This window comes from Cryptosporidium ubiquitum (assembly GCF_001865345.1).
Source record: "Cryptosporidium ubiquitum isolate 39726 chromosome Unknown contig_11, whole genome shotgun sequence".
Classification (NCBI taxonomy): domain Eukaryota; phylum Apicomplexa; class Conoidasida; order Eucoccidiorida; family Cryptosporidiidae; genus Cryptosporidium; species Cryptosporidium ubiquitum.
The window spans coordinates 98,936-126,480 of NW_021639812.1; the positions used below are offsets into that span (position 1 = coordinate 98,936).

The window sequence follows — 27,545 nt, forward strand, 5'->3', positions numbered from 1 at the left end:
AATCAGGGGAAATATCGTGATATCGTTTATATTTCATATACAAATATTATGTATGGTCTCCTGTGGCGTCCCTCATGATAATTTTAGAAAAAGATATTAAGGTAAAGTATATTATTCTTGAAACATTTAATTTATCTGGATATAAGTTATTTCTCGGAAATCGAGATAATTTAACTTAAAACTTTATTCGACATTTAGAGTACTGTTAAGTACATTTTCCTTAGTTAAACCAATAAAATCAATTTGTTTTCAATCAATACATAATACATTTTTGGAAATTGAAGTTATCCAAAGTATTAATTAATATGAAGTGTTTATTTTTGGTTATTTTCTGTTTATTTACACTGTACAATTCACTGGTTTACCCAGTTAGCAATGGTTTCAGTTATAATCGTGGTATCACTGTTATATCTCTGGTGAAACTTAAAACTCTTCCTGGATCTGAAGGTCCTGAATCACCTTCGGAAAACGATGTTGGTACAGAAGAAAGAACACCTTTAGAAGGGGAAGATCCAGAATCTAATGAAGGTTCGGAATCTAATGAAGGTTCAGAATCTAGTGAAAGTTCAGAACCTAACTTGACTACTCAAACAAGTCTTACTACTGCAGATCCTTCGTCTTCTCTTAAATCTCCACCTGAACTTGAAAGTCTTTCGTCGAAGCCTCCACTACCAGGAACCGGATCAAAAGGATCATTAGGAACAAGTCCATCAGGAACAAGGCCATTAGGAACAACAAGACCATCAGTAACAACGAAACCATCAGTAACAACAAGGCCAGCAGGAACAACAAAACCATTAGGAACAACAAGGCCATCAGGAACAACAAGGCCAGCAGGAACAACAAAACCATTAGGAACAACAAGGCCATCAGGAACAACAAAACCATTAGGAACAACAAGGCCATCAGGAACAACAAGGCCAGCAGGAACAACAAAACCATCAGTAGCAACAAGGCCATCAGGAACAACAAAACCATTAGGAACAGAATCAACGAAACCATCAGGACCTGGGTCAACAAAAACAACAGGATCTGGATCAACAAGATCATCGGGAACAGGTCCAACAAGATCAACAGGATCTGGATTAACAAGATCAACAGGACTTAGTTCATCAAGACTATCAGGAGTTGGATTAACAAGACCAACAGGAGCAGGTCCATCAAGACCAGCTGGACCTGGATTAACAAGATCATCAGGACTTGGACCAGCAGGATCAACAGGATCTGGATCAACAAGATCATCGGGAACAGGTCCAACAAGATCAACAGGAGCAGGTCCAACAAAATCAACAGGAACAGGTCCAACAAGATCAACAGGACTTGGATTATCAAGAACAACAGGAACAGGACCAACAGGATCTGGATCGACAAGACCAGCAGGACTTGGATTAACAAGAACAACAGGAACAGGCCCAACAAAGCCATCACATTCTCCAGGGAGTGCCCTTGGAGATCCTGCGACTAGACCTAAATCCAAAACTTTTAAAGTTCCTTCACTTGCTTTAGGGCCAAAACAAACTGGAACTCACTCGAGATCTAGAAGTAGATCCAGAAGTAGAGGAAGATCCAGAAGTCGTTCCCCTTCAAAATCTAAAGAACCAGAATGTGGAAATGAAACAGGAAGTGGAAGTAGCTCAGCTCCAGGCAGTTCAAGAAAGGGTTATGGAGGTGGAAGCGATAAAGACCCAAGCAAACCAAAAGGAGCTTCTGGGCCATCGAAATTTGGTAAAACTTTAGAATCATCAGATTCTGATGGTTCTGAGGACTCTGATGATTCTGATGATTCTGATAGTGATTGTGAATTTGAATCTTCAGTTAAAGAAGCGCAGGCGATATCCGTCTCAAAACTTTGTAAAGAACTCATTAAATCTGTTACTGGTTCCGGACATTCTCTTAATTTTGAGGCTCGTAAAGAATCTGCAATAACTCGTATTAACAATCTTTTCAGCAAATTCCGCTATGTTCTTCAAGCTCTAGAACAAAAATTAAAAGAAGTGGAAAAGAAGATGGCAAAACTTGGATGTAATGATCCAAATATTGAAAATGATCCAAATTGCAAAGACATATGTACAGAATTGGCTGAAAAAGCTGCGAATCTAAGGTCCCTTATACTTTTATTAAAGAAGAAAATTAGGAAGTTAACGAAATGTCTTTCAAAAATTAATGATCTTCATGAAGAGGGAGCGCCGCTTAAACCTAAGAAACGTGGGCCTAAAAGGTCAAAATCTGACTTGGGAGAAAGAGCTCGTAGAGGTGATCAATCCAGTTCAGAAGACTCTGCTGGTGAGGGAACTTCAAGCAAAGGAACTCATCGGAGACTTAAGAGAGGAGCAAGACCATTAACCCTAGGTTCTCTTGATGAATCAACACTTGGAGCGGTTGGAGGTGCACCTTTAGAACAGGGATTAAAATCTCAAGGTTCCAGTTCTACATCAAGTCTTGACTCTAATTCAAGTGGTAGTAGCCAAAGCAGTGGAAGCAGCTCTTCATCATCTAGTTCAGTGTTTTTGTTTAATGGTAAGCCGATTACACAAGAACTCATTGAAAAAGAAGTAGGTATAACCAAAGAAGAGTGTAATGCCTTGATATTTTTCCTTTTAATGAACAAGAGTCGTTTTGATGAATCTGATCTGTTTTCTGTGGAAGCTACTCGATATGTGGGAGTACACTCTGGTATGAGAGGTTTACTCAATTCTTCTTTAAGTAGAATTCAAAAATACAAGGGCTTAACATCTGGATTACCTCCAATTGATCAATGTGATGAAAAAGATAGAAAGAACCATGGTTTTTATTCTAGTGCGATCAATGCTCTTGAACTTAAAGTTAAAATGTACACTCAAAAGCTTTCAGTTATAGAAGAATGTATTCTTCAAATTTTAGATATTCTTAGAGCAATGGGTCGTGAGGACTTACTCCGTTATTTCAACCCTTCTCTTGAACTTATGTCTCAAGCTCAATCTGACTCTGAAGGTGAATCTACAGGCCCAGATGATGGAAATGAAGATGAGAATGAAGATGGAAATGAAGATGGAAATGAAGATGAGGATGAAAATGGCGAAAAATTTGATCTTGAAGACATAACTGAAGAAGAAAGCTAACAAGCAGATAAAACTGAATAAAATGCAGACGAATTCGAGTAAGATAGAATTGTTTGAATTATCGTTTGAAATTGTAATTCTTTGTTAAAAGGACTTTGGACAATTTTAAGTACAAAATATTAAGGTTCTTTTAATTTTGAGTTAAAACTGAGTAGGAATGACTTATTTGCCCTATACCAGGACCAATTTCATCCAATATAAACAAAGAGTTTGGAATTTGATTAAGGGAGGGCAAACTAGGTTGTTCTTATACTATTGAAATGTGTTGGATTTAAATAACATTTACAATAGATCTTTGGGAGGTTATGGTTTGGATTTGGTGTAATATGTTTGCATGCACATTATTAATGAAAAAAAAAGTTCAATTAATATGTGGAAGTTATTTACTGCATTGTTAGCAAAATTTCCGAAATTTGAAATGAGATTTTCTCTTTATTAGCTAGAAGTGACTAGGCTGAGAAAATAATGTTTTTATATGCAGCCTAATGCATTCGGTTCTAATACTAAAATGACCAGCATGGGTATTTATGTTTAAGAAATTGACTAGTGGATTTAAATATGCGGTTTGTGAAAAGGAGAAGGTTAAGGTTCCTCATTTACTTTTGAATGACTAAAGTGTAAATACAGAGATGTTTAAATTGTACGATTTAAACTTCAAATCTAAATTAAAATGATTGATGATTGAATCTTTCTTTTAACAACAATATTGATTGACTGAAATGATAATTTTTACATCAATTATGAAAACAATCGTTAATTTCGGCTTTTGATTTTAATGTTATGGCATTATTAACTTGGACCCCAATGGCGCCAATAATTTGTATAATAACATTCTGCAGTTTAATGTGAATTTAATAGTTAGTGTTTGATGGGTTATTATTTTAAAATGGTGGGTATTTTAGAAAGCTTACCAACAATGATGTGTAAAGAACGCGATTAATTTTTGTACAAGATTGGTCTGGAGACCAGTTAATTAATAAATTATGGTTGTTTTGCAAATTGAACAAATAAAACGATGGCGTTGTTAAGACAGAAGTGATATCTCTAAATCGCTGTTTAATAGGGATTATGTCAATGATCTTTGGTGTAATAACCTTTTTAAAGTAAAAAGTTATTTACATTTTATGGGTAACTTATTTCTTTAAATTTCAAACTTACTATTTTGATGCAAGTTAATTGTTTTTCCATAAATAAGCCAATAGTATCATATGAACTGGATGATAGCGTCAATGATTTAATCTTGAAGACAGTATCCTTATATTGATAAGGGCATCTTATAGATTGAGTACTTGGCTTGATTTTGCATACATTAGAAGAATAATTGAACAATTTTACATATTTTGAACTTTTTTTTGAATCTTTTTGAATCATTTGTCTAAAATTTAATTCACTAAAATTATGAATTTCCATCTCTTTAATTATGGTATTTGGAATGCAAATAATTAAACTAAGTATATCTTCGTAGATTTGTTTAAATAATTCAAATTGAATTAGCTGGTTAGGGTCTATTTTATTAGGTAAATATTTAATTAGAAGACTAAGTTTGATTATTTAGAATGATTAGGGTTTTAATTAATTAATAATAAGAAGATTTATTAAATTAAACAGTACCTTAAATGCTTTGAAAAGTATAACCCACTTATTAGTATGATTCCAAATTCGTCCTTGTAGTTATTCATTCGTTGATCAGATCTCAAAAATTGGCATATATGATTAAAAAGTTCACCAGTTGAAACAACTCCAAAAGAGTCTTTTCTTGATAGTAAAATTTGGTCGAATGGAATTTCTATTTCTTCTTCAATTTTGCATTTTGGAACTACTAATTGTTCACCATTTGACTCATCTTTTTGGAGCTTACTAGTCAAATCAAATTTATACTCATTTATTTTCATTATGAATGCATTTATTTTATTAACTTTTTTGGTTTTTATTCTTTCATCAAAGAATTTCATCAATTTTTCCTCCAATAAACTACTACCTACCACTACAAATTCACCCATTTCAATGCTTTATATATGAATTCTAACTTGTTAATTAAAGAAAATGATTAATGTTTTAATTAATATTTGTTTCTAATTTATTGTTAACAAAAACATCATGCGTAGCATTGCATGCATTTTTATTTCTTGTTTTTTGCATAATCATTTAGGCGGGAAATGTTTGATAGAGAATAAATGTTTAAGTGGATAAAAATGTTAGAAAATTACAAGAGGTGCATATACAAAATTTAATGAATGTGTTATTTAATGATATTTGTATAAGGGGATATGAGGGTTCACTATTTATGTGTTTTTTTACTTAATTATGAGCTTATATAAGAAAACTTTGTTAAAGTTAGAAATATGTGTGTGCATACAAATTCTTCGATTGTATGTGGGGTAGTATATATAATAACTCAATAAATACATGGTTTGATTTCCCAATATTTACTTTCTGTTAATAAGCTGATTTTTAGTTTCTGTTAATGTTGGATAATTGTCTGTGAAGCATTGTACATAGCATTTAATCAAATCATGATCTTTATTTAAATTATTTAAAAGATCTTTGGGTTTCTATTGATATTTGAAATGGTTTTTAATAAAAGAAAAAGTTTTGGCAGAAGTAAAAATTAATTAAATTCATTTTTTTACGTTATATATTTTATCTTACCTTAAACAAATTTTCAAATTTATTAAAACATTGTTGTTGGCAATTAATCACTTTTTCATTAATAATATTTAATTCACTATTAACCTTATTTTGGAAAGTTTCAATAGGGTCCTGGCATTTCTGTATTATAATTAAAAAAACATACCAAATATAGTTAGTGTAAAAAGTTTGGAAGTTTTAAATAAAAGAATTTTTATTATTAATTCTGTTAACATACCCTTATGCAATCTTGGATGTCTTCTAATGATTTTTTTTTGTTTGAATTTTTAATATACTTTGAAATACAATTAGAACAACACTCAAAGGCTTTTTTTTGATCATTTAGAGTAGAAAAAGTGATCTAAAAAAATTATTCGAAATTATTTGAATAATTGTTATTCATTAAAATTAAATTTTATATGAAGTTTGATTAAATTATTTGAAAACTATTTTTTTTTTTTTTTTTGGTAAAACATACATCATTAACTTGATCTTCAAATTTTTTTTTGAAATCTCCAATATATTCTTCAATTTTATTAACTAAATCAATTGTGAAATTTGTCATTCTAAAAATTTCCTCTGCTTTTATTTTATGACTTTTTTGACTATTATTGTCAAAATTACTTCTTTAGTTACTTGGCTGGGGGAAAAATTCAAAGTAGAGATTATTGAGATGGGGAGAAAAGAGGGGGGCAATTTTTTATACAAGTATTATTTTGCAAATTCAGTATAGAAACTTTAAGATTCTATTCAATTATTATTTTATTAATATTATTATTAAACACAAACTGGTATTTGAATTACAATCTAATTAATCAGAGTAAATAAAAAACTCTTACTTTTAAGTGAATTATTAATATTCGTTCTTTTTCCAACATTTTTCAAAAAAAATAATAGAAATATTTGTGAAAATTAATCTTTTCTCTCAATTTAATTAAATTGTAAAAATAAATTAATTTTCCACATGCAATTGCATGTATTTTTTTATATTGTAACAAAAGTTAAGTACGTATTCCTATACCGGTACAATAAATAATAATATTAAATTCTATGTGGATAGAAAAAATAATTAAGAATGAATATTTCATCGTTTAGAATAAAAAGAAGGAAAAAAAGCGAAGAAGATGACGATGAAAAAAAGGAAGATCCAAGTTATCAACAATTATTAGAAATTGTTGCTCCAATTAATAAATTTAAGAGTAAGCCAGCATTAGGAGTGACTACATTTTCAAGGCAAATGTGGTGCGAAAAAAGTTTAGAGATTTGTCTTGAGAAGAATATTAAAATCACAAGTAAAGCCATTGAAGAGGGCATTAAACACCATGAAGAGTTGGAATTAGAAGATCACCAAGTTTTAAGTGTAATTGTAGAGAATGAATACGAAAAAATTTCTATTGAAATGCTGAGTATTTTAAATTTATTAGATGGGTTAATAGAAAGAGGATATGTTCGTGAGCTTCCAATAATGGGGTTTTACAAAGGAATAATGCTAAGAGGAATAATTGATTCGTTACAATTAAAACCAAAACTAAATGAAATTGGTGAAACTATTAACGCTAAGTATACACCAAAAAACATTAATAAGTTTATTATTTTGATTACAGATACAAAAACTAGAAGAAATACAACTCTTCCAAGCAATGCTCAACAAAAAACTACAGTTTTACAACTGGGATTATATAGAAAAATTTTAGCTGAAATGATTAATTCTGGAAAAACCTGGAAGTCTTGCCATTCAAATTTAACAGATTCTACTGCAATAAAAAAACACTTAAGCTCTTTTTCCAAAATGGATTTGTTAAGTTGTTGCTCTGGTTGTAGATTCTTGAATAATATATTCGAATTCCATAACTTAGACCCATCCATTTCTTTTTCAGAATTTCAAGAATTGGAAAGTGAAAGAAGAAAGCAGTGTTCAAAAGAACAAAAGGAAATTAAAGATGTTGAAAGTGAGGCTGTGGTTCATTATGAAAATGAAAACAAAACTCAGTCTGTTGAAGATTCTGATACTGAATCTGAGGTTGATACTGACGGGAAAAGTGTACTTAGTGAATTTGAAAATGCTCTTGAAATTGGTTTCAACTTACTACTTAGTTTTTCAAAGCTTCCAGATATTCAGCCAGAAATGAAAGTTGAGTATGACTGTCAAGGGAAGACCTTTCTTACGAAATGGTACAGGTCCCCAAAACAAACTATTGATCTTGAGTTAGACTACTTATTAGGATGGTGGCTTGGATCTAGAGAAACTGAATTCGTACGGATCTCAGAGGCATGGAAATGCAAGTTTTGTAATGTAATTGAATACTGCCAAGTATGTCCTCTCTCTTTAGAAGAAAGAGAAAAATGCATAGAACAAATCCATCAAAGTGAATTAGAGTCATTACTACTTAAGGATTTGGAAGAATCATCATCTAAAGAACTTATTTCAGAATTAAAATGTTCTTAACTACTTTAATATCTATAATATAATACAAGTCCCAATATATGCAATACAAAAATTTGAGTTAAACATAAAAATAACCAAAAATTGATATTTATAATTAATACAAGTTATTACAGTTCTTAATATTAACTTATATTTGTTAAAAATCAACTTAAATATATTACTGCATTTTTTTTTGCCCGTTCATATATTATTTATTGGTGAATATGTGTGAAGCCTAAATAGTGCCATTATAATATTCAATATTAAATATTTACTAACACACACCTTAAAAGTCAAAAATATTTATTGGTTCATGAAATTATTAATTAATTTAATTAATTAAAGAAATTTTAAAAATTTTACAATTTTAATATATAATGCCATCAAGTTCAGCTTTATCCACTAAATGCTGTAAAATTATTGATGAATATGAGACTCAATTATCCAAAGAATTTGGAAATACATGCATTAAAGTAGCGGGAAGTGCACCTGAATTAAATAAATGCAATAATTTAAGGAAAGGAAGCCGTCTGGAGACTAATTTGGTAAATAGTGTCGTAGCATCTGAAAGTCCATTTAGAAGAGATTCAAGTTTAATATGGCTATCTTATGATCCATCCATACAAAAACTTAATGAGATCAATAAAATAGTTAATGAAGATGGTATAGTTGTTCCTGATATGTGTGATAAATATGTATTGGTAGATACTTATACAAGCATTTTAGCCTCAAATAGACAACAAGCTTGCTACATTTCACTTTTATCTCCCCTTCCACAAGATACCGTTGTTGGGATAAAATTTGGGGATCATTTGTGTCAAGGAAAAATTAATGATACAATGATTGAATACATATCTCCATCTCTTCCAGTTGGACGTCAATATGCAAAACTATATTTAAATAGTGTGAAAATGGGTGTCAAGTTTGGAAATGGAAGTACAATGTCAGAAGCAAGAAGTTATTTACCCTTTGATGTAATAGTTCAAGAACCAAAATCAAGGAAATTAAATTATAAGAAAAACAAAACTCCAATACCAGTTGGGGTTATGGGGCCAGCTCCATTACCAGAAGTAGACATAGAAGATGAAGTTGAAGAATTATTAATTATACACAAACCTAGAGGAAATGCTTCCATCATTTCAAGAAAGTATGCATTAGATAAATATTTTAAAGGAACACATTCAAAAGTTGTAAGTGCTCCAAGACGCGAAACTGGCGACTATAATAACTTGGATCCGTCAATCAAAGCTGCAGTTAACAGGGATTTTTTAAGAAGACTCTCGAATATTACTTTAGAACCAGATTGTAGAAGGACTATTAATTTACTGAATGAATTTATTTCAAAGCTAGATCCAGGTGCAACAGGTAATTTAATCCCTTTTAATATTAAATTAGAGTATTGGAACAGAGTTATAGCTGATGGTTGCCAAGAAATTATTGATAACTATCACAGTTATATTACCCAAGAAACATCAAATGAGAAATCCGTTTATATATTTACCAGAACTTCTCCGGATGCATTTGAGCCATACAATATATTTATGTTTTCTTGTATTATGGACGAGGCAAACAATAATTATGTACCATTATTACGAAGGTTTACGTGTAATACTGAAAATTGTGGAGATGTAAGACTTTGGCTGTGTGTTGGAGACTGTTATCTTATAAAGAATGAAGTTGCGAATAATTATCGAAAAATTGATCTTCCTTGTCCAATTCCTCCAATCATGAAATCAAAAAAATCTTTGCATATTTGGAATAGGGCAAGAAACCAATCCAACCAAACAAACTCAAAATATACATCAAGGAAACTCGGTACTGGTAACTCTGAATCAACACGGAGAGTTTATGGAGGATCATTAGGAGCTGCTGGTGTTGGCGCAAGTGGTATTGGAATAGGAATTAGTGCTAACGAAGATATCAATACTGAAAATAATGATTCTTCTGAGAAAGACAGATGTATTCAAATTTCCAATGATGTTTTTCTATTTTTCGAAATGTGGCCTTCCAAACTTCTCCCAAATGCTGGTAATACCACAGAATCATATTCATTCACTATATGCATTAAAAATCACCAATATCACTCGGTAACCGGTATTTCCAAACCAGTGTTAAGTTTTATACTTCAGAAATGGCTTACAAAAGTTCCAATTAGTGACTGAACTACTTATCTTTTATACATAGTGCTTTAATTATTCATATTGACTCACTATTCTCTTAATTATTAATCCTACTAACTAGATAAAACAATAGAAAAGAAAAACAAATTGTTTCAACGAATGCTAATACAACTTCAAAAGACTATACAATCGTGTCAATAATTTATTTAAAATAAACTATAATTAATGCGTCCTCCTCTATTAACATAATGCATGCAAATATTACGTGGCCAATTTTTTTTAGAAAACAATCTCATGTGGACATTGTGCATGGCATAATGCAAGCAATACCGTTATTTGCATGCGAATTTCTAAAGGAAATTGCCTCGTATAAAAAATTAGTAATAATGCGAGATAGAAAAAATTGCATGTATGATTAAAATATTATTTTTTTTCGAATCATTTATATAAATCTTTTTGAGCTCCAAAGTAAAAGATGGAGAGTGATAATAATGAAAACCGTAAAGATGATCATCCAAAAACCTTTTAACTGTTTATAACATCTTGCATATAAATGCAAGGTGGGTCAAACTCAATTATCTCAATTAAGGATCTATAAGTTTAGGAAAAAGAAGATGATAACGTGTATAATGAACTTAAATGAGTGAACCCAAGTTACCAATTCAGTACAAATAAATCCCAAAAGAAATTTTTTTTAAAAAAAATAAAAGTTCCACACATTATAAACTTAAATTGAATAATCACTAAATCATTTCCGTAATTTATCAACTATAATTCCAAACTCTGTACTTTCGAATTGCTACAAAAGAAAGTCAAGTATGTGAGAACTGGCTTAAATGTAGGATGCACATAACTGTCCTGTTGGCTTCGTAGTACCCATAATGATACCAATAATGACACCATAAATAGCTAAGGCTTCACCGAAAACCAAGATCAAAATCATACCAGTAAGAAGTCTTGGCTGTTGGGCAGCTGCTCTAACACCGGCATCACCAACAATACCAATGGCGAGACCAGCAGCCAAACTACTGAGACCAATAACTAAACCAGCGCTCATTTGAGCATAAGCTGTGTAGGCAGAATACATATTTGGTTCTCCCATCTGGAAGAAAATAACTAAAGAACCAATTAAACCGTAAATACCAAGAATACCTGCCATAACAGCTGGGATAATTGATCTCATGATCAAATCCGGTCTCATTACAGCCATTGATGAAATACCAACACCTGATTTAGCAATTCCATATGCTGCTCCCAAGTTTGCAAAAATCAAACATCCTGCAATTCCCATAAATCCAAAGAATAAACTGTTTGGGTCACAAGTAATCATCTCTCTTCTACTAATATTCAACTAATAGCTTTTCAGCAATTATCGTTTAATTATATAGCAAAATTACTAGTATTTACGATTCTTAAATAGAAAAAAAATACTATGTTTCAAATCGGGTTGCCCTATACTAGTTAGAATTTGTCTCTTGGGGGTACAATATTGGATAAATCTTACCGCCAAAATGTGGCGGTATTATTCAAATAATTTTTCTAAATTGCCTAGAGTTGTTTTAACTATTAATTATTAAATGCATTTTAAAAGTGTTGAAGAGTTAATTAATAGAAGTTAAATTATTCTATTCTCAAATCGACTTTATTGTAATTATGCCATTTTTTTTTTTTGATCTGTCCTCTGCCCAAATTTATAGGCTATTTTTATATTTTTCGTTCGTATGTTTTTCTGTATAGTAAAAATTAACTCATAATTATTCTTAAGATTTTAAACTCCGCACAATTCATTCATTTTCTAGTTATATTTATTTCAATAGATTAATAATCATTCATATATTCATGCTATTTTAAGTAGTATAACAAAATTCTTAAATTGGCGCCATATGGCGCCAGTTTAATTATTATTAATGTTGAAAACATCGCATTTTCGAGTAGGAAGGTTTAAGAGAAATAAATAAAGATGTTCTTAAGGTTTTACAAAAACGAAAAAGGAGAGAGAGTATATACATTATCGGTAAGTTTCTATCATTTCTTTTTTTTTGTTATAAACGGTTAATTAAATTGATCATTTATAGGCAGTAAACAAGGAAGGGGAAATCACATTTTCAGCTCATCCAGCAAGATTTTCACCTGACGACATTTATTCATCTCAAAGAATTGCATGTAAAAAGAGATTTGGGTTATTGCCAACTCAACGTCAATAATATGAAAGAGATTTCCGTTTATTTTCAGAAAAAAGTCTAGGTGTAAACAAGAACATTTCTATAAAATAACTCGAGTTATTTACTAATTATTTACTACGATACTAATCAGTTTAGACATTATTAAAGGTTAATTAGCTATTTGAAATCATAACAGGATAGAAAGGAGATGTAATTAACACATAAAAAAGAAAAACGTAGTAAAACTTAATAATAGATTGGATAATTGTTTAATATAGATAAAAATAATTAATCTAATTATTATTATCAATCCATCCTGTCTACTCTTTCTATAAATCCTTTTATATTTAAATTAAGTCACCATATAGTGATGTTATAGTAAACAGCCAAATGTGTAATATATAATTAATCTTGTAGTCTTCTGTAAAGTATGTAATACCTTTTAAAATAATAAAAATAACAATAATAATAATGAGCTGAAATAAAGTGTAATAATTACATAAATTATATTAATCATTACTTAATAGGTACACAAAGACTGTTTCCTGATGGACTGGAAATGAGTACCAATGAAACAATAATACCGTAAATTGCAAGAGCTTCACCGAAAATAAGTACAAGCATAGAAGCAACAAAGAGCTTAGATTGTTGAGCAGTACCACGAATTCCTGCATCTCCTGCAACACCTATAGTAAAACCACTGGCAGCACAACTAAAACCAGAAATTATACCAGCAGCAAGATGGCAATATCCTTGATATAATGAATAATCTGCCCTTAATTGAGAACAGATAATTACTCCTACAATTAAACCATAAACACCCAATATACCAGCCATAACTGCTGGAATAATTGATCTCATAACTAAATCTGGTCTCATTACACCACAAGATGCAATTGCCAATCCTGCTTTAGCTGTACCATAAGCTGCTCCCAAATTTGATAAGGCAGTAGCCAAAGTAGAACCAAGCATTCCAAATAAAGTAGCTGTTGGTGTACAAAATGGAGGTGTCATTTTTTATATTTTCTATTGATCTTCGTTTTTCTTTTATTTTTTTGTTTCCTTTAAGGCAACTTTTAGATATTCTCTTAATTTGCTTAACACTTTGCAAACTCGAGAATTTTCTTCAATTAACTTTTACTTATTATTTATATAATCTACCCTTTCAAATTTGTATACTTTCTCTTGTTTTATTCTTATTATCCTTCCTTTCCCCTATTTTAATTTTTTTATTAATTCTCATAATTCTCCAAGCCTACCCATTTTACCGCCATGAGACAATCACTTTTCCCGCCCACTGCTCAATTTTTTGTTATAAATATTTAATAAACTTTTTGTTTTTAAAAATTAAAAAATAAGTTGCCATTCTTAGCTTTAATTAATTATGATCATTTTCAGGGAATCGATTAATATAATATATTATTATTTATATATTCGAAGTAACACTCATTTTATCATTTTGCCCTAAGGTATTCTTATTGTTTCTCACCGGCCTGATTTAAATTTCCATAAAAATTATAATACATGTAAACTTGTATGTGCATGCAATACATAAATTACAAGTAATTACCGCAATTGAAAGATGGCCTGCCTACTTTTTACTCCAGCTCTCTCTTCTTAATTCCCCTCATTTTTTTTTCTATCCTGTTTGTAGTGAGCTTTATTTGAGATTCACACTTACTTATGCTAAATAATTACCCTATCTTTATTATTCATCTTTTCCTACCAACATTTTTCTATCATTTGCTCTTCTTCCTTATATATTATTTTCTAAATATCTTTTATACTTAAAAAAAATCATAATTAGTAATTACTCTGAATTGAATTTCTCGAGTAATGTTTGCCAATTATAATTTATGTGAATGCATGCAAAAATATTTTTCAGTTAAACAATGACGTAATGTGAAAAAAAAAAATTATTACATGCAAATAACACGTAATATGTTCATAATAAAGAAAAAAAATATTTAAATAATAATAAAAGAAATTAATGTTGTTCTATATACATTATACTTTCAAATATTAATTATTACTTGGTCATTTCTGCTGCTAGCATAGAATGATTTTCAGTCCATGCTTCTTCTGTCTGAACTCTCTTCAACCTAAAGAAGTTATTAGTAATAAAAATATCAACAATTCACTTAATTACGACTCAAATATTATTTTATTTAAATATATTAGAAAAAGAAGAAAAAAGGATGAATATTCTAAAAATATGATTCCCATCCAATTTTACTTCACCTTATAAAAGCCATAATTTTATTGAATAATATTCAACTTACATTCTTTTATGATCTTTACTCTTATTATGAGACATTAGAGATGATGAATTAATAAAATATCTTGCACATGTGATACAGTAAAATTGTCCTATAATTCATTATTATTAAACTCTGTAATTACATTTAATTACCTTAACATACCATGTCCTGGCAAATCCACATCAACTGGTAACTTTACACCTTTTATATAATCATTTTGAACTATATATCAGAAAATAATTTCGAGGGAAGAAAGAAAAAAGAATATACATTCCAACATAATTAATCCTAAGTTTTAATAAAATCACTTTTCTTTTGTTGTAACTTACCTGTTTCAAAATCTTTAGTTCTTCTTTTAGTTTTAACGTACTTTCCTACTGCTCTATTTTTAGCTTTTCCCGACTTTTTAGATTTTCTCTGACCAAGCCCCATTTAACTCTTTCTGATACCCAAAATTCAATACACTCTTTCTGACTTCAACTTAAAAATTTTTTCAAAACAATTTTTTGCTAATCAATCCTCTACTTCTTTAATCTTTTTTTAATCCACTAAGTGGTGAAATAATCACTAAAAAAGAAAAAACAAATTTTTACCTCATCCTACACAAGTACCGTTGTCAAGTCTGACATAAGGCGCCACATTTGGCGCGCCCATTTCTTTAATTTTATTTTCTTAAATAATAAATTTGTGTGGAATGAAGAAAAATATATTATAAGTTGGTTAATTTCCCAAGAAAAGATCCAAAAAGATTTGACAATTATTTAGTATCCTGATTTTACTGTTTTTCATCTTGTAAAATTTTTTCAGAAAGGCTGTTCCTTCAAAAGCTTTATTGGTAATCAAATTAAGTCTTTTATAAGAGCTTAGTAAAAAAATACTTTGAGGCTTAAAATTAAAAAAAAATCTCACCAAATTATTACTTCTGTAATTTTAATGATTTTGAGATGCCAAAATAATAAGTAAAAAAGAATAATCAAACCAAGATAACCCAAATGCAATTAGTAAGTGGTTGACTTAATACAAATTTGTAACCAAAACAAAAAAAAATGAGTGTTTTTCATATCATTCTTTCACTCATAATAATATTATTGTCTTTATTATATATATTTATTCATATTTTCAAAACATTTCTTCAAAAAAAAGGCTTTGAAGTTTCTTTTTCTATTTCTGGATTTTTCTCACTTGGGAATTTAAAAATTAAGATTCTTGAAAAGTGTCTTGAAAAATATAATCACATTGGAGGATTTGAATTAATTTTACCTAAAATTTCTGTTAGAATTCAATCTTGGAAATTTAAGATCATTTTGAATGAAAGTTACTGTGTTTGTTTTGTTTTGAATAAAGATCAATATAACAAGAAAGAATTATATAAGAAACATGACCATCATCCTTTCTCTCATTATACTAAATCCCAAGGTCAAATATCTAGAAATAACAAAATTGACAGTGATAGTAATATTGGAATCATTCGAAATTTGATGTTAATTGTTATGGTACAAATTTTCTCTAGAATTATTTCATTTGAGCTTGAGAAGATCCAATTTAAAGTTTACATAATTGATTGTAAATGTATTGTAAACCATAGAAATCTTAAAATTAACCAAGATGGAAATTGTGAGAAATGTAATATTAAAATGAAATATGGTATATATTCCATACTTGATATCCAAAGTCTAAGTATATTTCCAAAAGCTTATCTTGGTGGAATAATGGTTAATATCCAATTAGATAATCCTGTATTATATTTAAATCCAATTGAAAATACAATTTCTGAAAAAAGATGTCATACTTTTTATTTGGATTCCAATAACAAATATAATCAATCATCCAAAAATGGGTCAAGTATTTTTAATTATCTTCTTGAACAGTATTATCTTAAATATAATAAATCTATTTTAAAGCAAAACCACGAAAATAAAACCAATTATCCTCCTTTACTTTATGTTAATAATAGGCTGAATATTACAATGAAGTTAATGCATTCTATGTCTGGATCTGATATTAGAGTATGTATTCTTCGGAATGTAAATATTGAGATGAATCAACTTTGGCTTACATTAATACCAGAAATCGTTTGTGAACTAATTTATGTTTTCCATATAATTAAATCCAATTGGAAAAAATCTACTAAAACCACTTACAACAAAATTAGGTCTCAAATGTTAGATCCTAATATCATTAATCAGTCTGATCCAATTATTAAATTATCCCCAAAATATCAATTACTAAGTAATAATAATATACTCCCAACTTCTCCTGTTACTTTAGCTCCTCCTTCTTCTCCAAATATCTCATATTCTTCTCCATTTAGTAAATTTGAAGATCAAGTTTCCAGAACTAAACAACAGAAACTTATTATGAATGAGAATTTGGATAGACAACTTCAAATCAATTTTAAAATTTCTCAACCATCTTTGATATTTTGTGACAATACTCAATCTAGTTCAGGATTTGAGATCTTATTTCATGATTTTGAAGCTCACTTTATAATCCAATACTTTGTTGAATACCTCCAAAGTAGTCTTAAACTTTATAACCAAGATTATGATTTTGAACTTTCAAACTCAGAATCATCAGATATTAACTTAATTAGTAATATCTCCAATCAATCTGATTTAGATAATGATTTGAAGAAAAAGATTAGAAGAAGTTTGAAACTAGTTTTTGGAAGTAAACTCATATTTGGAAATTCCATTTTATATTCAAATCCCAAAGAAAACCATCTTCTTTCAAAACAAATTATGCCAAATACCATAAAAGATGGAGATTTTACTTTTGACAGAATGTTTATCATTGAACATTACAAATCAATTATTGAGATATCAGATAACAATTTTGTAAAGCTTTACTTGAAAAACTCCATTCAAAGAATGTTTGGAATATGGAGAGAAAATGGATTTTACCAGAATTTGACTTTATTTCTCCAGTTAATTAAATTCCAAAAATATCTTTCCAAGATTAAAATTCAAGCAAATAGTAGTAATAATAATCATCATCATTATGTCTTTGAAAAACCATTTATAGATAAATCAACTGAGGAGATTCCAAAGATACCAATTAGAATAGAACTGGAAGATGATGATATTCTTAAAAGTGATTTTCTGATTAAAAATAATAATTACTTAAAAGAGATTATGACTATTAAGGATTTTGCTGTTAACTTACTTTTTTATTTAGAAATCAAAGAAATGACTATTCAGACCAATGATATTAGTTGTTTTAATCATGAATTACATATTCTTAAAAAGAATGATTGTTGTAATTGCCATTGTGAAGATTGCTTTACTGAATCTTTTGGTCCAAAAGAAAGGTATGAATGGAGAACTGATTTTGACTCTGAATATGACTCCAAATTCACTATTGATGAAAAAGAAAACCAAGATAATCCAGATATTATAGATGATCGGTTTTTTGTATTGAATATAAGTAATTTGAAGATTTGTAATACATCCTTAAATAGAAGCTTCTCAATGCTTTTTTCAGATGTAGACCTTTATAGTATGCAAGAATTTGTTGATTTGGAAGATATATCTACTAAGTATTTAAATCTTGCTACAGATTTAAAACAGAATAATGATATATTAGATCTCCAGAAAACATGTATTTATCGATATGGATGTTTTGATCAGAGAATTCAAGCTGTTAAATATAAAATATTTCCAAAAATTAAAGAGAAAAACCACTTGGTAAAATTAAATGAGTCAATCATCATTTCCCCTTGGGACCATAAAAGAATTTCACTTAGATTTAAAGGTATCCATGGAAATCTTCATACTTGTTATGTTCCATTATATCTTTACATTCTTGGATGTTTCAGTATTGATTGCCTTGCTCTTAAAAAGACTAACTTGAATAAAGTTTATTATGGAATAAATAATCAATTTGAAGAGAATTTTGACTTTTATTGTAATCAAAGATCTAATTATTTTGAAAAGTTTAAGCTGATAAAAAAAGATTTAATCCAAATGATCAAGGAATTTAATCCAGAAGAGTTAAATAACAGAAATGTAGAACTCTGGACCATTCCTGATATAATTCAGAGTAAAGTTGGATCTTTAAAATATACCTGGTATTTTGATTTTGATGATATCTCTGTAAATTTTTTGGATGGTTTTAAGATATTAATGAACAAATTGAGCCTTTATAGATGTAATGAGTATGGGAATTATGATATTCAAATGAACCATGTTAAAATATTTGATATTTTTGGAATTAATATTTTGAGTTCAAGCAAAATCAGAATGAGATCTGATATCCCTTTTAAAACTACTAAAATTAAGTCTCCAATTTGTCTCAAAAAACAACTCAGAAGAATTATTGATTTATCTGTGAATGGAGATTTACTTTTGCTTTCAATTCTTGGAAATCAAGAAAACTCAGAGAATAACTTGAAAGACATTAAAAATGGGATGATTTTCTTTGATTCCAAAAGGTTTATTCTTGAAATTGACCAGCTTGATATATTACTTTTGGTGAATTGCCAGTATAGAGAATCCCTGTTTAAATACCTTTACCAGTATATATATATAACATTTTACCAATTATTCCATCCTCCTATAATTATTAGGACAGGAAAACTACTTTCATTTTCACGAAAACATCCAATTATATTTTCCTGTAATAATATATTTGATTTTTTGATTACCAAAATGACTCTAAGTTTAAGCAGTTTGGCTAATTTTATGTTTTCACAAGATTATGAAAGATTTCCAGTTTTTGACTCTTTAAAAACAAGAATTAAAAAATGTTCCAAAGATGACTTAAATATCCAGTATAAACTTAAACCCAATCATCTTCCAACCCAGAGACCCAAAGTTGGACTCAACAATATATTAAATTTCCCAATTTCTGAGGTAAAATTTGACAACCTAAGGCTGAACATTAGAACAAAACATACATCAAATTCAAAATCTCCATGTAATGACAAGGAGTGTTACAATATTCCAAATTACTTGACCAATAGTATTTCTTCAGAAGAAAGATTTTTAATCAATTCGAATTATAACCCAATTAATATTTTTGTATCTTTAGTGGGACTTTCTCTTAATATGTTTAACCAGCTTAGTTTAACTGGGAGTAAAGCCACAATATACTCTAGAAAAGAAGTCTCCCTTACTAATGAAAGCATTATTTTTGATTTTAGAAGAAATTATTCTCATTTGGATAGTAATGTAAATGAAAATATGAAAATTCTTAAAAATATCCCAGAGATGAGTTCAGATATCAAGATTTCCATTTACTCTAAATCCAAGACTTCATTATACTTGAGCAATTTCAGTTCCTTTAAAACCATAAAACTCTTAAACCCAATTTTGGAACTAATCAAAAACAGTTCAAACTTTAAATTAAAGTTGCAAAAAAATAAATGTGAGACTTACTCAAATGAATTCAGTAATATCATTATTTCCAGAAATACCTTAACCTTTTCTCTCCTTATCTCAGACCTAACAAGCTTATATTTAGTTCCATATATTAACTTCCAAATTCAAAAAGAAATGAGTGATAACTCCTCAGTAAACATACACTTGCCAAAGATTGAATTGAATTTGAAAAAAAATAGTTATTGTGACATCCAAGAAATGGGGAACTTTTTAAACCAATTGGAAGCTGTTTCACTGTTTTTAAATGATGGAATTCTTATTGGGTTGGTTTCCAAAGAAATTTTTGCTCCTTTAGCTAAGAGAAAATGCCAAGGATTAAGTTTGGGTATGAATCCAACCCAACAAAGATATTCTTTAAAAAGTACTCTGATTTCCATCTCAAAGTTTAATATTAATCTCATAAGGAATTCAAGCAAGGAATTTGATATCAAACTTGTTTTGAATGGTTTGGATAGAGAATCCATAATAGAAAAGTATATTGGAAATGACTCAAATAGATCTGATACTTCAAATACAATACCATTAACTTTAAATCTGGATTCAGAAAAATTAGTTCAGTTTTCCACTATATTAGAATCTTTTCTTGATGAAAACAACTTTGAAGGTATCTCTTTATATTACTGTGAAGACTGTAATCAACTTAAACCAATAAAGTCAATTCCTTTATTGAAATCCCAACAAGTTTTAATTTCTGAACAAAATAGCACATCCATTGAAGGGATTATACAATCTGGATTCAATTTTTTACTAAGAATTTCTCTAAATGATATTAATTTGAGATATGAAATCTTCAGCCTTTTAATTAAAGATGTTTGGTTGGATTTAAGTTATTTCAACTCAGAAATGAAAAAGTTTCTTTTTGGAATAAATCAGTCCCAATTTATTGCTGAATATTTTCCTTATATACTTAGTCAGTTATCTAAACCATCCCAATCTTTTAAAATTTTACGTGGTTCTAATATTCAGATATCTTCAAATTTCAGCTCGAAAACTAAAGTATTGGAGATAGCTAGGATTGGAAGTATTTTGTTTGATATAAGTAATAATGATTCAGTTTTGCTTGTTTTGAAAGGTCCTCAACTTAATTTGAATACATTAACATTTGTTTATTTGGAAGTTTTAATTAAGATTTTCAATGTATTAAAGTTAAACTCTGAAGGAGGAAAATTAAAAAAGGAGAATTCCTCACTAAACCAAGAAAATAATGCACCAGTTATTTCTATAATTCCAGGAAAGAAGTTTAATATCCAGATTTATGAAATCATGATAAATACACACAGTCTTGGAACCAATAAAGAGTATAAATCCCAAAAAGACGATCGCAAGATTCGTCTCAGAGCAAACTATTCAGGAGCCAAGAAAACTTCAAGAATACCAGATCTAGATACTCAGAGTGAATTTCTTTTCCAAGTTATAGAGCAAAATCCAATATATAGTACTTTCACTTTGGTTGATGATTTTGAAGACTCAAATACGAACTTTTGTATTTTTCAAAGTAATAATAGCCAATCTTGTCTTGAATGCAGGTACCACTTAAATAGGCCACTAATATATTCTTCAAAAATTTGTACTGAGCAAAAGAGTGAAAGCTACTTTGGAGGAATTAGTACTAGTAGTTGTAGCAGCAAAATTAAAAGTAGTAATAAAAGTAGCAAAAATCAGCTCGATGATGTATTTAGGAAGTATTGCAATGAATACTTTTCTTTTTTGGATGAGCATTTAATCTCGGATAAGTACCAAAAATCAAGCTTTGAGATGATCCAAGAATATAGAAAAATTTGTATGTACACTGAAAGTAACATTGGTATTCCTTTTGACTATGGCCAAATAATAGATAATATGATTCTTGGAAAGCTTGGATATGGAAAAAAGGCAGGCCATATTTATTTTTCAAGAAGCTTTACACAAATTATATGCAGGATTCCACAAATTGATTGTTCTGTTGGGATTTATGACAGCAACAGAAAATTCGAGTTTGTATTAAAAATGTTTCCAGTTTCCATTGATATTTTTCTTTCAAATAGGTTGATTTGGGATTCGTTTGGAGACAGTATTAACCAATCATCTGCTAATCTTGATGAATCATCAAAGCAAAAGAAGGAAGACTTGAGAATTTTTTCGGAGATCTCCAACTCTTATAGTTTGAAACCTTTAGAACCCTGTTTTTGTGATGATTATAATGAAAAAATCCATCCTCATATTCGAAGTTGTTCTAATCAATTGAATTCAGAGGTTCAAGAAATACCAAAAATCATTGAAAACTTTGAGGTGTTAAATAAAAACTCTTCTTCTTCCTCACCCATTTCATCCTTAGAAGAGACCCAATCAGAGAGGAAAAGGAGCTTTTATGAGTGTAGTCAAGAGATTCTAAAGACAACACCAATTTTTGTTAGTGTAAGAATTCATACTGGAAAGCCAAGTACCCAATTAAAAATATATTCAAAGCTTCTCTCAGTTTCAATAGATTCAAGTAGGGTCCAATCAATTAATGAAATCTTGTACTCTTTTGAACTCAAATACACAAACAAAACTCATCAACCATATCAGGATTCCCAAAATATGTCTAATCCTCCTTCCATTTTTTCCAGTTCAAACAATACTTTTGTAAACAATCATACCATTAATGTCTCGTCAGCTACTGCAAATTCGGTTACAAATGAAAATCTTCCACCTCCAATTTACTATTCCCATAGTTTAAATGCAACTACTGGTATCACAAACTCAGGAGAACAGGCTCAGAATTTAAGCTTGCAGAGTGCACCACAAGTATATAATTTAAGTGTTTACTCTTCCACAAAAATTCCTTCAGTATTGTCCTTCCAAAACTACTTGTATGAGCAAAGGCAGGAACAAGGCCAAAGAATGAATATACTGAATGTATTAAACTTGAATAAAAGAATGAAGAACAATCTTACATCTAGTTCCCTGGATTTAAATCCAAACAGAATGTTCTCAAACATGGACTTGAACGATAAGAATGTAATTAATATGCTCAAATTTGAAATTGACAAGTTCTTAGCAAACAATCCTTTGTTTTACACAGTGGTTGACAATGTCCAGTGCCAAGGTGGAGGAGATAATAACCAGGTAAACCATTATAAACTTCAAATAGAGTGTATTATCGACCAGCTGAACATTGATATGTTCATTAACAATAGAAGATTTTCAAATTTCCAGTCAAAAGATATTAACTTCGTTATGTTTTCAAACAATAAACCATCAAATTCAACAATCATTGAGTTTGATACGTCCTTTATCTATTTGTCTGCAAGTAAAGATTATATTTTTTCGAATAACAGCTCAAACGTTAATTCTTCTACTGGTGGGACTACCAACTACAATAATAACAGTAGTGGTAACAGCCAAATAAGTTATAATAACTCGAATTCCAATCAAAATTTAAATAATGTCTTCAGTACAAGTGTAAAAGTAATTGGTAGTGGAAATGTAAGCTCTAGTAGTCTTGGAAGTGGTCTTAATTGTAATAGTTCAAGTTTCAATAATGTTGGCTCCTTATCTGCAACTGAGAACGGCTATAATGTAGTTTCCCAAGAAGAAGTTTCTATAATTCATCCAATGTACATTGATGGGCATACTAACCAAGGACACGGACATGTTTTATCAATCCGTATCAATATGAGGCAGGTAAGACTACTTGAGATCTACAACATTCGAATCTTGGAAAGTGTTGTAATCAGGGTCCACCCAATTCGTGTAAATATAACTCAGTACCTGACATCTTGTTACTATGACATATTCTTCCCACCTCCAAATAATAACCAACCAAGCCTAATCTCAATTCAAACAGGAGGAAGTTACAGTCAGAGCTCGCTTCCAATCTTAAATGCTGAGACAGAAGCGGTTTCATCCAATATTCAAGAAGAGAATACCTTTTATAGTGGAAACACCCAAATGATCAATATTAATGCAAGTAGTGATATAATACCAACTGCAGATCATGAAAACCCCTCACCAACTTTGACTAGCAAACAATCAAACAACTCGTCAGTAGATTCACAAAACTGCTCCCCCAAGAATATACTCTATTTCAACTATCTTCGTATCTCGTCAATTCTAGTGGAAGTCACTTATCGTGGTTCAGTCTCATTAAATAATGTACTTTTAGAGCTTAGTTCATTTACCCAAAGGAGGAAACACAGAACAGTCAAAGAAATGGTTGACAAATACATTTCTTTCCTTAGACGCCAAGCCGCAAGACCTGTAATTTCTTATACTTTTAAACAGCTTAGACATTCTCTACTTCCAAAGCATTTCAAATCCCATAAACGCAGCAGTAACTTTAATTCCCAGTATAATGACATTGCCAAAGGTAATATACACGGTAATCGTCAAATTAATGGCCATGAACGTTATTCAAAACTTAGCTCTTCCTATCAAAACATTCTTGTTGATACTTCACACAACGGAAGTATCAGAAATTATAATAATATTAACTCTATTCTTCCAAATAATGATGAAGATTTTTCAAACACTTCCTCTCGCAAGATTCAAAGTAACAATTACTCCAAAAATGACTCAGAATATAACAAATTCAAACTCATATTTGGAAATCAACTTCTGATTTAATTTAATGAATGTTTTTTCTTTCCCAAATCTTTTCCTGATAAATATTGCTTGAGCCCATGCACATGCAAAAAACACTTGCAATATACCGGTGGCAGTTGGCGCCACACGTTGGAAAATTGTTATATAATTTGACAAATCACTGAATTATTTATTTTTTCTTATTATTTATTCTTTAGTTTATTATTTTTTAACTTTAAAATAATAATAATAATAAGGCATTAGGGTTTGAGATTCTGACTATTGATTTCTTTTTCATAAATTTACAGAAAAAAATTTTATTTCTGGCTCGGAGTTTAAGTTATCCACATTCAATCAAATACAATATTATGACATTATTTCCAGAAAAACTAGACAGAATAAAATTAAAAGAGAATGAGAGATAAGGATTTTCAAGTAGAAGCAATAGAATGTGTAGCGTTCTGTAATCTTACTGTAAGTTTATTGTGGTAATTAGAAATGTGTGGATTTGTTCTAAGAAAAATAGTGAAATTACCATTAAGTATAGAAAATTGATAATTCATGTGATATTCAACAAAAATAATTTATTGTTATTTTTTTTAAAATCTCAAATTTTGCAGAATGAGAACACCCCAGTTGGATTATTATTAAATGAAGCCGATAATAAAGTCTTAATAGTATGTAATGACAAGTTTTATTACTTTGATTTAGGTAATATTATTCACCCAAATAGTTCATTTTTTGAAGAAGGGGTTAGTAAGATTCTATACTACAAATCTATGCATCTAGGGTAAGATTTCTCAAAGTTAAATGATTCATAGGTTTTTTCATATTTATCATAAATCTAATTATTTCAGAGGAAATATAAGAAATATTTGTAGAAATAAGCAAATAAAAGATGAGATAGGATCAGATAATACGTTACTATTTGCTTTAAATTGTAGAAATTATCCTATAAAGATATGCAACTTTGACGGAGAACTAAAGACAAGTGTATATATGAAGAACCAATACGAAGAAATTGACGAAATCTATTCTCTAGAATTCCTTTATTCAACAAATTTGTCCATAATATTAGGAGGAGGAAAGAATTGCATACATATATATGATTATAATTGCCAGGAAAGCCTAGAATGTATTGTAAGTTAAACAAAAAATAAAATATGAATTAACTAATATTATCAGAAATTAAACTCGAGAGAATGTATTATGGAAAATTCTAAACGCCAAAAAGGCATTATATCTAGTTTATCTCTCAAAACAACCGGCATAGGGTCCTTCTCTGTATTTGTATCAGGATCTTTTTCTAATACCATCTTTCTACATGACTTAAATGATTTAAATAGTCAGATCCAATTAAATGATATTAATTTAAACTTTAATGCAGTAACTGAGCTTTATTGGTTGGATGGTTACTATAATTCAAAGTTTCTAGATTATCATTTAATATCTGGTCATAGAAATAGTAACTATCTGTATATTTGGGACGTTAGAAGGCCTAATAAGGTACTTTTTCAATTAGATAGAGAAAATTCTGGTTCAAATCAAAGATTCAACATAAACTTTCAATATTATAAAGACGAGCTGAAATTATATTATGGTGATTTAAAGGGAAACCTTAATATACAAAAGCTAAAATTTAATTATGAAGATAATAAATTTCTTCAGGATTTGAGTGAATGTCAAAAAATCAAATTAGAAGGCCAATCAATTCCTTTTGTTGAGAGGTTTTACAACCAAAAGTTGTTACTTACATTATCTGGTGAAAGATTTACAAGTTTTGGAGAAAACCAAGGATGCAGCTTCAAAGTTTGGAAAACTAGTTAATAACAAAGAGTAATGCTTTATTTCCAATGTTAATTCTAGTCTCAGAATTTAAACTTAGTCTCGGATTTGATATTATCAATATTTTAAATTGAGTTTTTGGATCCCATTAAAATTGGAATATGTTGGATATCATTTATTAATATTTTTATATAAAAATAAATTTGTTTTCTAAGGTAAAAAAAAGAGTCAAATTGTTTTTCTTCTGCTGGAATTGCAAAAAAAAAAACAATTATTTCCTTTTTTTAATACCACTGTTCTTGTTCTCGTTATTTGCTAAAGCCTTTTCCTGATCCAGTAACTCTCTAGCAATCTTGTCAGCAAGATTACTCTCACTAAGTTCTCTTTCCTTAGCTTTCTTCTCCTCTAACTCTTTCTCCTTAGCAAGTCTCTCTTTTTGTAAACGCATTTCTTCTTGTTGCTTTCTAATAGCATTTAATTTCCTGGCATCCAAAAATATATAATCTCCCCAAGAATCCTGAATTAAGCTTGCCTCATCTCTTATATACTCTATAGTTTCTTTAAGCTCCTCCATAGAACTTTCAACATATAACCATTGTTTTTCTGAAAGCAGCAATTTCTTATACAACTGCATATTCCCCATATATTCTGATGAAATCCTGGAATAACTATCTTGTACTGCCATTGCTGCTCTTAATAAAGCCTTCTTCATCTCAGAAACAAGCTCTGGATTTGATGCCCTAAGTCTAAGACGGAATTCTTCAATACTTACATTCTGTGGGCCAACTTCATCTCTTAACTTGAAATAGTGTTTTAAATCTTTTTTTGGAAATGTGAGCTTACCCGATGAAATAAAGGCATCACAAAGAGCTTCATCCTGGGAGTCTATTATTTCCACGTCTTTGAATGAATAGTAAACTATTATTCCAAGAAGAAAGCATGAAATAAGAAAAAACAAGATTTGTAGCCACATATATATACATATATTATAAATAACTTTTTTCTGATATTTTTAATCCATAAATATACTTCTGTCCCACTTGAGATTTAAACAGTAATTTATGTTTTTTTTTTTGATTTTAATTCCACTTTATTTTGAAACTTTGGAAAACTAATGAATCTAATTTTCTATATTATTCC

The 27,545-nt window shown here is 29.5% G+C and overlaps 12 protein-coding genes across 12 annotated transcripts; 6 read left to right on the forward strand and 6 right to left on the reverse strand.

Annotated features, from left to right (window-relative positions):
• Positions 1–305: 305 nt before the first annotated feature.
• cubi_00043 (secreted serine-threonine mucin) lies at positions 306–3,098 on the forward strand (the record flags this gene model as incomplete). Its single annotated transcript, XM_029017057.1, has 1 exon — positions 306–3,098. One exon carries the CDS (start codon positions 306–308, stop codon positions 3,096–3,098), a length of 2,793 nt encoding a protein of 930 aa, XP_028875636.1.
• Positions 3,099–3,979: 881 nt separating this feature from the next.
• cubi_00044 (uncharacterized protein) lies at positions 3,980–5,098 on the reverse strand (the record flags this gene model as incomplete). Its single annotated transcript, XM_029017058.1, has 3 exons — positions 3,980–4,177; positions 4,257–4,545; positions 4,710–5,098. The coding sequence occupies 3 exons, from the start codon at positions 5,096–5,098 to the stop codon at positions 3,980–3,982; spliced, it is 876 nt and encodes a 291-aa protein (XP_028875637.1).
• A 426-nt stretch (positions 5,099–5,524) lies between these two features.
• cubi_00045 (C2C2 zinc finger domain-containing protein) lies at positions 5,525–6,291 on the reverse strand (the record flags this gene model as incomplete). Its single annotated transcript, XM_029017059.1, has 4 exons — positions 5,525–5,650; positions 5,748–5,867; positions 5,965–6,087; positions 6,205–6,291. The coding sequence occupies 4 exons, from the start codon at positions 6,289–6,291 to the stop codon at positions 5,525–5,527; spliced, it is 456 nt and encodes a 151-aa protein (XP_028875638.1).
• Positions 6,292–6,801: 510 nt separating this feature from the next.
• Positions 6,802–8,172, forward strand: cubi_00046 (uncharacterized protein; the record flags this gene model as incomplete). The annotated part of the gene is made up of 1 exon (XM_029017060.1): positions 6,802–8,172. One exon carries the CDS (start codon positions 6,802–6,804, stop codon positions 8,170–8,172), a length of 1,371 nt encoding a protein of 456 aa, XP_028875639.1.
• Positions 8,173–8,528: 356 nt separating this feature from the next.
• Positions 8,529–10,313, forward strand: cubi_00047 (uncharacterized protein; the record flags this gene model as incomplete). The annotated part of the gene is made up of 1 exon (XM_029017061.1): positions 8,529–10,313. The coding sequence occupies one exon, from the start codon at positions 8,529–8,531 to the stop codon at positions 10,311–10,313; it is 1,785 nt and encodes a 594-aa protein (XP_028875640.1).
• A 790-nt stretch (positions 10,314–11,103) lies between these two features.
• Positions 11,104–11,601, reverse strand: cubi_00048 (vacuolar ATP synthetase subunit; the record flags this gene model as incomplete). Its single annotated transcript, XM_029017062.1, has 1 exon — positions 11,104–11,601. One exon carries the CDS (start codon positions 11,599–11,601, stop codon positions 11,104–11,106), a length of 498 nt encoding a protein of 165 aa, XP_028875641.1.
• A 630-nt stretch (positions 11,602–12,231) lies between these two features.
• Positions 12,232–12,475, forward strand: cubi_00049 (uncharacterized protein; the record flags this gene model as incomplete). The annotated part of the gene is made up of 2 exons (XM_029017063.1): positions 12,232–12,285; positions 12,347–12,475. 2 exons carry the CDS (start codon positions 12,232–12,234, stop codon positions 12,473–12,475), a joined length of 183 nt encoding a protein of 60 aa, XP_028875642.1.
• A 474-nt stretch (positions 12,476–12,949) lies between these two features.
• On the reverse strand, positions 12,950–13,447 carry cubi_00050 (vacuolar ATP synthase; the record flags this gene model as incomplete). Its single annotated transcript, XM_029017064.1, has 1 exon — positions 12,950–13,447. The coding sequence occupies one exon, from the start codon at positions 13,445–13,447 to the stop codon at positions 12,950–12,952; it is 498 nt and encodes a 165-aa protein (XP_028875643.1).
• Positions 13,448–14,462: 1,015 nt separating this feature from the next.
• Positions 14,463–15,126, reverse strand: cubi_00051 (uncharacterized protein; the record flags this gene model as incomplete). Its single annotated transcript, XM_029017065.1, has 4 exons — positions 14,463–14,535; positions 14,716–14,775; positions 14,847–14,916; positions 15,024–15,126. 4 exons carry the CDS (start codon positions 15,124–15,126, stop codon positions 14,463–14,465), a joined length of 306 nt encoding a protein of 101 aa, XP_028875644.1.
• A 614-nt stretch (positions 15,127–15,740) lies between these two features.
• On the forward strand, positions 15,741–24,662 carry cubi_00052 (uncharacterized protein; the record flags this gene model as incomplete). The annotated part of the gene is made up of 1 exon (XM_029017066.1): positions 15,741–24,662. The coding sequence occupies one exon, from the start codon at positions 15,741–15,743 to the stop codon at positions 24,660–24,662; it is 8,922 nt and encodes a 2,973-aa protein (XP_028875645.1).
• A 768-nt stretch (positions 24,663–25,430) lies between these two features.
• Positions 25,431–26,447, forward strand: cubi_00053 (uncharacterized protein; the record flags this gene model as incomplete). The annotated part of the gene is made up of 2 exons (XM_029017067.1): positions 25,431–25,760; positions 25,806–26,447. 2 exons carry the CDS (start codon positions 25,431–25,433, stop codon positions 26,445–26,447), a joined length of 972 nt encoding a protein of 323 aa, XP_028875646.1.
• Positions 26,448–26,676: 229 nt separating this feature from the next.
• cubi_00054 (uncharacterized protein) lies at positions 26,677–27,378 on the reverse strand (the record flags this gene model as incomplete). The annotated part of the gene is made up of 1 exon (XM_029017068.1): positions 26,677–27,378. The coding sequence occupies one exon, from the start codon at positions 27,376–27,378 to the stop codon at positions 26,677–26,679; it is 702 nt and encodes a 233-aa protein (XP_028875647.1).
• Between the last annotated feature and the right edge of the window lie 167 nt (positions 27,379–27,545).